The 11183-nt window shown below is 48.7% G+C and overlaps 3 protein-coding genes across 3 annotated transcripts; 2 read left to right on the forward strand and 1 right to left on the reverse strand.

Annotated features, from left to right (window-relative positions):
• Positions 1–2910: 2910 nt before the first annotated feature.
• Positions 2911–3995, reverse strand: N7473_001636 (uncharacterized protein; the record flags this gene model as incomplete). Its single annotated transcript, XM_057147576.1, has 2 exons — positions 2911–3927; positions 3984–3995. The coding sequence occupies 2 exons, from the start codon at positions 3993–3995 to the stop codon at positions 2911–2913; spliced, it is 1029 nt and encodes a 342-aa protein (XP_057011230.1).
• Positions 3996–6558: 2563 nt separating this feature from the next.
• Positions 6559–8293, forward strand: N7473_001637 (DUF3435 domain-containing protein; the record flags this gene model as incomplete). The annotated part of the gene is made up of 3 exons (XM_057147577.1): positions 6559–6674; positions 6794–7170; positions 7242–8293. 3 exons carry the CDS (start codon positions 6559–6561, stop codon positions 8291–8293), a joined length of 1545 nt encoding a protein of 514 aa, XP_057011231.1.
• A 325-nt stretch (positions 8294–8618) lies between these two features.
• On the forward strand, positions 8619–8867 carry N7473_001638 (uncharacterized protein; the record flags this gene model as incomplete). Its single annotated transcript, XM_057147578.1, has 1 exon — positions 8619–8867. The coding sequence occupies one exon, from the start codon at positions 8619–8621 to the stop codon at positions 8865–8867; it is 249 nt and encodes an 82-aa protein (XP_057011232.1).
• Between the last annotated feature and the right edge of the window lie 2316 nt (positions 8868–11183).

Consider the following 11183-nt stretch of genomic DNA (forward strand, 5'->3'; position numbering starts at 1 on the left):
ACTCGATGGGGCTGTGAAGTAAAGGAGTGGATCCGTACACGAAACTGCTCTAAAGTTTCTTCATCCATACTTGAAGGAATTCGGATCCTAGATACACTTTCGTCGATCCTGAGATGACCAGTGGCTGCCTCTAGGAACTTTACCTAAAGTCCTAGGAGCAATAGAGCTCCCAGGAAAGGTTGTTGACGATCCCAGAGATAGACTTTACACTACTAGGAAGCCAGCCCGCCATCCTGAGAGCTTTAAACCCCTCCTAGGAGTAAACTTGCTCATCCCAGGACCGGAAAGCCTTTGAGGGACTCTAAAGAGCTTCAGCTAAGTGGCAAATCTAAGGATATCTGAATTAGACCAATCCCAGAAGTATTCCTCTCGCTCCATAGACGTAGAAAACCGATTATAGCAGCACGATAACTCCCAGGGCCAGCTCATGCGTCCCCAGACCGTGTAGAATCGTTAACAGGGCTAGTTGCTTCATGGAACAAACAGCGTGATCGGAATGGGAAGAAGATAACCTTCTTCCTGGCTAGAAGAGAATAGCGAACTGCCGTGGACCGACCGCGCCCAAGCTTATCCGAAGCAATTCGGGGTGAGCCGGTCGGTTGAATCCTTACGTGGGAGGAAATATCATATCCTATGAAAACGTCGGTTTGGTCGTGCGAGGCGGACACCGCGGACGACCTCGAAGACCCGCCGGAAACCCCGACTTCTGAAAGTCACCAACAACGGAGAAGAGATCCTTTGGGGGGCCACAGCTGTGCAGGCTTATCACGGTTATCTGTTAAAGCAGTTCTACAGTAACTACCTGGAATCAACGCTCTCTTTCTTTTTTAGCATCATTTTGTTGCCACCAAACCATTTTCTTCCTCAAATATATGTGTGGAGTCTAGAAAAGTCAGAATTTTGATTGCCACAGAAAAATTGTTCATTTGAGTGGATTCCGACTAGGTAACTGAAACTATAAATGCAGATACAAGACACGCAGTGACTCTTGTTAGATAGAATACTTTCTCTTGCCAGACAGGTATAATATCTTTTACAGTGAATCAGACATGCACCTTTTACTAGCATTTTTTACCTCCATCTCGGTGGTTCTTGCCGGGACACTTCAGATAATGGACCATAAGGGGCAATGCTTCGTGTATTCTACGGGGAACTTCGACTGTACTGGGATTTCAGAGCCATTTGCCACTCTCAATGACACTTCTTGTTCTGGTAAGACGACCATTGTTGATGAAGAGCTAGTATTAACGACTTCCAGATCTGATTACAGCGCGGAACGACACCAAATCCGAGTCCGATACAGTCAAAGCCAATTTATGTATCTCTAGTGGTCATTTCGCCTGGGTAGAGGTGTACCGAAGTGGTCTGCTCTACTTTCATAATGACCAAGGAGACGCAGTGAGCTGCAAAATTGACAAAGCTCTACAAAAGGGTAGCATATGTACTGCTGAAAGCAGTTCATGGACCGCGATACCAAGCAAAAATCCCCAGCCGACTTCATTTGACACTATATCCTCCCAGGTCTCAGTTGCGTCAACTGTGCCAACCACGACCCTTTCGAACTCGAGCTTTTCAAGTTCTACAGTGGATTGCTAGAAATGAAAGCATTCACTTATCGGGGCCACTTTGTCGCGTAAGTTGCCGTTTTGTCTTTCGAAACTGAGTTCACCCGGTGACCGTGGATACATATGATTGGTGGATTTATTGCTATGTCCTGCATCTCCCGTGTCCCCAAGTGGCAGGCCTCGGAAAAATTCAAATGTTTTACTGTACCTTTTGCGAAAATTGTAGTCTAATCGAACTATTGAAGTATGGTGACTGCACGTGTATTAGAACAAGCCAGGACAATCCACTGGACTACTTTACTGGTTCTGTAGTTTCCTTGGCGAAGCTGGGAGGTGTGCTGTTTTCAAAGGGTTATGGTTAGTACAGAAGTTATTGAAACAGCTTAATCTTCCAGATATACAAAACTTATTCCTCAGATAACTTACCTCTTTCGAGGGCTCTCACCTGAATTTGGCAGGAGAGAGCCCCACATGACAACCATGTAATTAACTGTAAGAAACTAGAATTCGGTGATGGCACTCGGCTCCCTCCTAGACTACCGGCAAAGAAATCTGATAACCCCCAGGCAAGTTACTGTTTTTACTGTCTCCCGGTCAAAATCGAGATATTTCAACAATTTTTAAAGGTCCTATTGTTTGGTTCGTTGACCAACACTACGAACGTGTCATCTGGCTTGACTCTTCTATATAGGAGACTCACTACTAAGTATCTTATCTTACTTATCCCCCAGAATGGAAGGGCAATAATCACTTGAACTCAGTGCTGTTACAAAAAGGACCAAAGGATTCTCGTTTCTTGGGGCCTATGCTGTTACTGGAACTGTCCAAGACGCATGTTAGGCTTATACATGGTTGGCACACTTGTCTGCTTTACGATTTGTCCGGGTAGGAGGGATTAAGATGGGCATGTGATCCTTAATAATTAGTAGAAGGCTAACTAATGAGGAGAAGGAGTCAAGAAATCCTCTTTCTGTTGACCCATTCGCAAAGACTTTAAGCAACCTTTTTCAAGTGCAAAATCGCACATGCGACCGCAGTTATGCATCCTCAGTTTAGTCACTAGTGAGGTGCCAACAATGTATTCAGAAAATAGGGTGCCACGACGTTGTCTGAATGTTTGGTTGCACCAGGAAAGGAGCGGTCGAACGCGGTTCACGACGCCTATTGCATCGCCTGCACAAGGTAAGTCCCACCGTCAACATTGAGCATCCGTTTCTCACCCATCAACAATGGACAAACGTTTGCTGGTCAATACCGACATGCGGGACTCAAGTAAGTGAGCCAAATGGACAATTCTTTTCACGTGTCCGTCTCGAGTGAGACATGGAAAACAAAGATGTGCGATCTATCGTCTGTGGTCGCCATCGCCGTCAGTTTCGTTTCTGCTTGTCCTGCATGGTGGGTACTCACCAAGATTGTCAATCTGGCATGCTTGCTCGAATGCTTTGACGTGAAACATTTCCGTAGCCACGATCCGATCGGGCTTTGACAGTAGAATCTCGGGAACCTTTTTAAAAGCAGCTTCCAAATCCTTCATCGGGTACGCCTCGTGGAAGATCTTTGCAAGGAGAGTAGCCAGGCAGTCTATACTCAAATCAGCCATCGGCTCTATCCCCAGTGCTGATGTCAAGATCTTCGGTAACAGTATTGGGTTCAAAGATAAAAATGCTCGTCGATAATACTCCGTCCGATCTGAACCATTTCTAATGAAAATCTTCTGCGGCTTTGTTGAGGCGACACGGACTTCCTCGAGCTGGAAGGCTCTTTGAAGGCTCAGGATCATCGATTGTAGTTGGTGTACTGAGATCCCGGCTTGAAAAAGCGGCGATTTTTTTAGTTGGAAAGCCATCGTGGAAAGAAATTCTTCGCCACATAACCAGATCTCCTTGGACTCATATCCGTCCATGTCTGTGGCTTGGATTCCCATAAAGGCGTGGCAAATCAGCGCGACACTTGCTTTGGTCCCAAAAGGCCGGTATGGAGGAAGTGGTCGGTGATAGCATGTGTGAAGGAAGCTTGAATGACACGATGCATGTTGTCCTAGAATGAACTGGATGTACCTGATCTGGAGCTCCAACTCTTCCAGAGACATGCTGTGGAGGGCTTCAGATCGGGTTAAAGCCTCGCGTGCGGCGATGAACCATGACAGTAGTCCATCGTATTGTAAAACAAACCCCTTTTCCCAGTCGTTTCCGCTACGATAGATGATACGCCACAATGCCCCTTCATCCCCGGGAAGCATCGTAGAAATGAAGAGGTAGCTCAGTACGAGCAGGAGTTGGTGAATCGTATGCGGCTTCTTCTCAGCTGCAACAAAGCATGAAGTTGGGCCTTGGATCTGGTAAGATAATGGCAAGGTAGCCTGTTCAATCGTCAGCTCTGGATTCCAACACACCTGTACCGTAGGACAATCTCTACCGGGAGGGGCATTTCAAAGTATGGTTGCGTCCAACAAAGTTTTGATTGGCACAAGACGTTCTCCGATAGGGTTGTAGAAGGGATACAGTCATTAGCGGTTGTGTGGAAGATGCTGTTCATTTTCCCATAAGTCCCATTTAAGGAGCGTTCTTTTGTTAATATCTCAAGGGATCTAGTGCCCTGCACGAAGGATGCTTGATAGACGTGGGGGGCTTGTTCTTCATCTCGGTGCTGGATGGCGGGTTGACCGCAATCTTGTAGGACTGTTGTCCTATTGTTGGGCGACCCTTAGGATTGTATCTGATGACATTCCAAGGTGGATTTGCACTGGTCCCGTCGCTTGGATCGTCGTGGCTGCAAATTATCACGGTCTGGAGGACTCGTGTCTTCATAAACACAGGACTCGGATTTGCCGTGGGCAACGCAAGACTGGCAAGAAGGCACTTCGCGACTGCATCGTTGTTTTGAAATACGGCACGGTAAGCAGGATCGGCGGCGTGGAGGCATCGTGGACGGAGAGATTAAGTGAATTTAGTGAAACTGGTGGTGGTGGTAATCCCAAGGCGCGGGAACAACAAGTCAAGTTGACGTGCAGAGTTCACTTAGCGACAATATGAGACAGGATTACCTCTGCAATTGGCGGCCAAAGTGAGAGATTTATAGACAGATCTGGCAAGATTGAGGATTTCCGATTTCGAGAGCGCCCAGGTAACCCTTTCGATATTGGATAAAATGAACATAGCCGAGAGGATGCGAGAACAGACGCATCACGAATTTATATTGTCCGTCAATGAGCTCGTGGTTCTCTAACGGTGTTATGTATCCAAATACCTTAATGGCTTAGATGGACAAAGCTGTGCAAGATCCTAGGCACGTATCAGCACATCCCTGGGAATACTAATCATAGTTTCCCGGATCCCTTCATGACACCCCAGGAATACCACGGTGGGCCCTAGAAGCAAATGTACCCCAAGAGTCAAGAAGTTTGGCTCGTAATCTGCTTTTGCTGTTTACCAGCGCTTCCGCCGCTGTCTGCACTCATGCGGTTTGGTTTTGTCCGCAATGAATTGTTCCTCGTGATCGAGGGCTAGGCAGGAGGCTCAGGCGAGACGTCACTGAGGACCTGCTGTACGCACAAGCTCTCTTTGACGTTCAACTCTGCTAACGTGTTGAGCATTCAACGAGGCCGGCTAAGGAACCAGCTTAACGTGCGTCTCAGAAGGTCCAACAGAATTCGGTTGCAACGATGAGTTTAATGACGCTCGAATCTGCCAGTGCAGCTCAACGTTGGAGATCATTTTTGTAACTTTGTACCCGATATAAACTGTTTGCAACATCACCATGAGCCCGCAGTGAGAAAGCTCCGCTGCATTCAGGATTAAGCCCTTGACGAGATGGAGCATATCCTCATATGTTAGTTGTTGGCCCACCACACCAAGTCATAGACTGAAGATACTTGGTCACCGTTCACCAGTTTCAACGCTCATACCCACCGACGATGGCCGTCCGCGTATTGGAATTTGGACCGGTGTTTTTCGCAAAGTATTGGACTGATCGTTGAGTCAGCGTTAAACTTGAACAGAAAGGATAGGTAAACGCCGAAGCCTAAGCATCTTATCGATGACGGTTGAACAGCCACCTCAAGGCCTAATATGGAACCCTCGCTGAATGCATGTTCATCTGTCAACTTTTTCTAATCCACAGACTCATCATCACTAGTTCAATATAAGCTCAATTTCTCTCGGCCACCAACTAAAATTGACATTCCAACTGTGGCTCAAATATGTAAGTGGAAGTTGACTTGAAATATTTTTCCAGCGGGCCTCAGATTTGGGCAGCTGCACTGACGATTATATTTCGACGGTTACCACTCCCAATAGCAGACGCGCTAGTGCCAAACAAAGCACATGACAAGGCAGGCCGACAAGTCTATAAATACCCCCTACTACGCATTAGTCTTTTGCTCTTCTAGCTCACTGCATGGCTCTTCCAAACCCGACGAAGCCTTTTTCATTTGGAGCCAGAAGCTCGGCCTCTGCAAACAAGACTAGACTAGAAAGTTCAGACACTACCAGCGGTCCCCTAATAAGTTCTTCCCTATTAATCAACCTCTGGTTCTTCCACTGGACTGACAAAGGCATAGCACGTCGTTGATTCACGTGAGTCACGTAGTGCCCGTGACCACCCCGCGCGAGGTACTATATCCTCCTTCTCTTGACTGTCGGTCCCGTTCAAGTCTTGCGTTGTCCCGTGACTGTTCAAACTCAATGACAAGATATCCGGCTTCTCGACAATAATACTGATCACTGGGGATTTCCTGGATGCCCAATCGAGTTGAATCTTTGCTGTTGAGACCTGCCCTCATTTTCGGTGCAAAACCGGGACCAACCGTGACGCAGGTGTGTGCGTTGTTCCCTGATCTTGCCTGATGCTAACCTAGAGGAATCTGGGTATTACCTAGGACTGCGTGTACCTGGCCCGACAGACAAGTAACCTAGGATTCCAACGCATCCAGGTGTGCCTGTTCAACTCACTCGCTTTATTCACTGTGCACCGGAGGAGCGCTTTGTTGAGCATGCAGTTCAAGGACTTGCAAATCTCCCTTCAGAAGGACCCTCGTGGAGGCCCACCCATCCCTATGATTGAACTTACTCCCGAAGGGACCAAAAAATTCCTTGGTCTGACCAAATTGTACGGCGAGCGCAATTTCCGTCTCTCCCTCTCTCGATTCCCCGGCTACCCCCAGATACGTAGTATCTTTATCCTCTCCGGAATATCTGGCTGGGGTCATGCAGCTAACCAATCAGCAGGACTACTTTTGCACTTCCCGAGATCGTTTATGGTCCCTCTCTGGTGATATGCCCGCACACATTGCTTTTCGGCATCCTGTTCCATGCGCGCGCATTCCGGAATTCGAGGCTGACCTCGAAGGTGCAGTTACGGAAACTCTTTATCAGCAAAGGCTGTGAGCAGCTCCTAGTGCCCTTAGACCCGAACAAGTCTGATTGGTATATATTCTGTAAGACGGAGCTGGTTAATGGCGTTCCCACCATTCAGCGGACCGTGCAGATGTCCAAGTCGGCCATGTCCACCTTACTGGTCACCTTCGGGGAGATCCGTGGGTGGAAAGGGGCATTCCATGCCCATCAGTTCCGTTATGGAAGTGGTAAAGTGATCAACGAGAGCGGTAAGTACTTCTACGGAGGCCACTAATACTTCTCTTCCTTCTTTTCCGTCGGTGGCTAATGTAGTCTGTAGGGTGGGTGAGCAAGGAACAACACATGTTGATCATGAAGCACGCCAGCCCCCGGACCTTCCTCGACCACTATCATCCTCTACAACTCGACACCGACATGATCCGGATTATCTGTGGTCTCGACCCGGATGTGGAACTGATGCGAGCCGTCACGCGGCAAAGCCGTTGGCGGGACACGCGACGCCCCCGCTATCTGACCGATCAACAAAGGGCACAACTTGAGGATCACCCCGAGTTGGAAGAGGCCCGGCGCAATCTTAGCCAGATCCGTGCCCAATACGAGAAGACCCAGCAGCCTGCCCTGCTCCCTCGGATCCAGCAACTGGAAAAAGAGGTGAAAAACACGCGAAAACGGTTGCAAAGGAGTTTGCGCCATCAGATCCGAGAGAATTTTGATGAAGAGCAAGCATTTCTAGACATCGAGGCGCAGCTGTCTGGTACAGTGGTCAAGGAAGAGAGCGAGGATGAGTCATCCTTGGAGGACACCATGCATCCCCTTCAGTTGCATCTAGTGCAGAGTCTTCTCCCCTACCCAATCTCCAACTCGTTAGAGGATGAGTGGAATCGGCGCGATACAGGTGCTGCAGCCGTCGTGCAGTATTGTGACGTCCTTGAAGGAGGTCCATTAAGGGGCCGGCCCAAGCGGAACGCCTCTGGATCCGCTACATCGGCTGGTCCCATAAATCAGCCGCAAGGTACAGGGCAGACCGAAAATGATGCCGACTCATGTGAAGTACCTTCTTCTGTCGCTGGCAAGCCGTCGCGTGCCACTAAGGAATACCTCGAGAATTCTGAGAAGCCAGAGGCTTGCTTTCAATGCTTTGCAAACAAGGGGCTCCCTGATCATGTTCGCTTCCAGGTGTATCATGACGCCGGGTGTGTTGCGCGTCATTTTGACGCCATTCATCTCAAAGAAAAGCCACTCAAGTGCAACTGGTGTGAAGTAGCCTTGCTACATCAAATGGCGTTCCAGCGCCATGCTTTTGATGTGCATCATGTGCGCAGTCGCAAGCGTTGCCTAAATCCGGTGCAGGAACTTCAGAGACAAGAATAAGCAGGCCATGATGCTGTGAATGGCAGTCAAGCGGGGGATCCGATAAATATAGGTATCCATTGTCTGCCTCTCGGGGCAGCGCATGCAACGCTATAGCCTTGTTTCATCACTATCACGGCTTGATGTCCAATCGTGCAATGCATCTTAGGATATTGCGATCTCACGATGTCCAATTATTTCCAGGGGGGAGTCCATCACTCTTGGTTATCAGGTATATAAAGGGTCCCCTTCCCCCAGCTGGTTGCATGCTCTGATATTCTCTTTTCGTCTTCCCAGGCCGGCTTCTATCGACTCTCCTCCCATGAGCGTGACGACTAAGATCAAGATGGCAAGCCCATCCGACACGATTGTTATAACCGATGACGAGAAATTGCCAAGCCTCGAGCCAGGTAGTTCACGACCTCGGAGGGCCCCTCGCCGTGATTACAGTTACCGGGAGTTCGAGGACATGATCGTTGAAGCGGTCGATAATGAGACGGAAACGACACATTCACGCAAACGCAAAAGGACTGAAACGAAGGAGCTGTCTGCATTGGTACCAGTTCCTCACAAGGCCTTCTTCTTCCTCAACTAACAACGGACCAGGACAACGCCTTTGCGGAGCTCCGAAAGGTAGTTAGCCATAAAATGCAACGGCTACAAGAGAAAAATCGCAAGCTTCGAGATGAACTTCGCCAGGAGACGGAGAGGCACGAAAAGATGCAAGCGGAACTTTCTCAGCAAAGTGAAAGGCGTGTTTTAGAGTGCAGGATCTGCTGTTTGCAGCCAGATCACTGGGTGACGATTCTATGTGGGCACATGGTCTGCGAGTTATGTGCAGGAAACTTTGAGACACTGAAGAGGTGTCCTATCTGTCGAGCAACAGTTACAGGATATGTCAGATGCTACCCTTTTGCAGGATAAAGCATGTATATCGTGTTGTAGGTCTAGTTCAATGACTCGAGTTAGACACAGAAGTCGGCTTTCTACGTTTTTTTCTATCTTTCTTGTGCCACTATATGCCGACAAGTATCTATTCCATATGCCTCTACATCCTTCTTCCATACAACAGTTATCTAGAAGCCTGTATACCAAGCGCCTCGGCTTTCACCTGGCTTCTACGTCCGGGCCCCTTCACTATTTTCTGGTCATGACGCCCCATGGTTTGCACTAATCGGGCTGATGATTGGTTTACAGGAAGATGACTAACATGCTCCTGGTCACTAACATAACGTATTTCCTAAACGGATGTCGCCCAAGCAGGTAGGCTCAATCGTTCTCAATCGTCCCCAAATCCCAGCACATTTTAGACTGCAAGATCTGCTACACGCTGCCAGATTGCTGGGTCACGGGTGACTATTCTATGTGGGCGCAGAGCCTGGGAGTTATGCGCAGGATATCTTGAAACCTAGTCGGATGCTATCTTTTGCAGGTTAAAGCTTGTATATCGTGTTGCACTAGTTCAATCACTCGAGTGAAAGCATGGAAGGCGCGTTTTCACGTTCCTTTCTCCACTCTGGTAACTTCGGTGGGACAGACAGCCGAATAGTATTAACATCACGTGGAGCCTGAGCTACGCGCCGTCTTAGCGCCCACGTATTTCTTTTAACGTGCAAGAAAATCGTGGTCTTTCGTGGGTTCAAAAACTGAAACGGCGCTACCTCACGGTATCTCTGAAAACGCAGATGCCATGCGGCAGTATCAACCCTCGGCGCCCTTTATGGGCTACCTCACGGCTTTTCCGAAAATGCGGATACCGTGCGGCAGTATCTCTGTTGCATTCCCAGGCTCATAACCGGAGATCATTTAAGTCGCTCGTTGCGGCATCGGTAGTCACATGTCTCCTAGCAGAGGATGATGCCCTTCTTTCCCTTGTTTTTTTTTCCTGCAGTGCAAGATCGGCTCCCGTTCGTTTGTCTCGTTGGTTCTATGCTTTGAATTGTCTCCGACGTCTGGCCAAATCACAAGTCGCTGACTACGGGGTGTTTCGAAATCGCTCGAGGGCTTGTCCCCAAGGTTGAAACTATGGGCTTCGGAAGTTTCTGTAGGTAGCTTCTTAGTTCTGTAAAATAACGGCCACGGCAATTGGAATACTACGGACCTCCTGATGTGATGGATGAGATGGCTACGGACGTGCAGTCCGAAACGGGCGGCGAAGGTGCGCCGTCGAAATCCCAAAAGTCATTCGACATGGTGAGGGTTGCTTTGGATCACTTTCGCTTGTGAGATGTAGCATTGCAATGTGAGAGGGAGGGCCCCGCACTGATATTATGTAACCAGACGAGCTTCAGTATTGCATACCATTTTTACATTCAGGGGGATCCCCAAAATAAACAAAAAGGTCATGTTTCACATGACAGTCAGGAAATGGCACAGAGGCACAAATACTGTATTCACGTTGTATCCGTGCCCTTCCCTTGGCTGGCTAACCTAGCAGTCGGCCCACCCATTCGCTAAGCTCATGTTCGCCAGCCAAGGGAAGGGCACGGATACGGGGTAAATGAATGCCATTGCAGCAAGGGCTCCGAATAGTCACCGCCTCGGCCGAAAGCTGACGCACGAGCCATTGGCCGAACACCTTCGATCGATCCACTTTTCTTTTGCAGCCCGACACCTTGCGACTTGGTTGGCTCGCATCTGTGCCCCGTGATGGATTGCATCTCAAGTATTCAAGTATGATCCGGGTATGGCCCAACTTGTCTATTAGACTTTGGATTGATCCACATGATTTAGTTGTCGATACACGAGTACAGAGGCCTAGGCCATGGTCTAGGCCTGGACCCAGAACATCGATCATAGATCGCACTCAGAGATCTGGTTCTATGCCCCACAAACAACGGACTTTGAATGGACGACCTCAAAGCCACCCACCCCTTCGCTGGACAAACACTGGGTAACTGACGACATATTT

The sequence above is a fragment of the Penicillium subrubescens genome, assembly GCF_028828155.1.
Source record: "Penicillium subrubescens strain IBT 31985 chromosome Unknown utg000002l_segment0_segment0, whole genome shotgun sequence".
NCBI classification, from domain to species: Eukaryota; Fungi; Ascomycota; class Eurotiomycetes; order Eurotiales; family Aspergillaceae; genus Penicillium; species Penicillium subrubescens.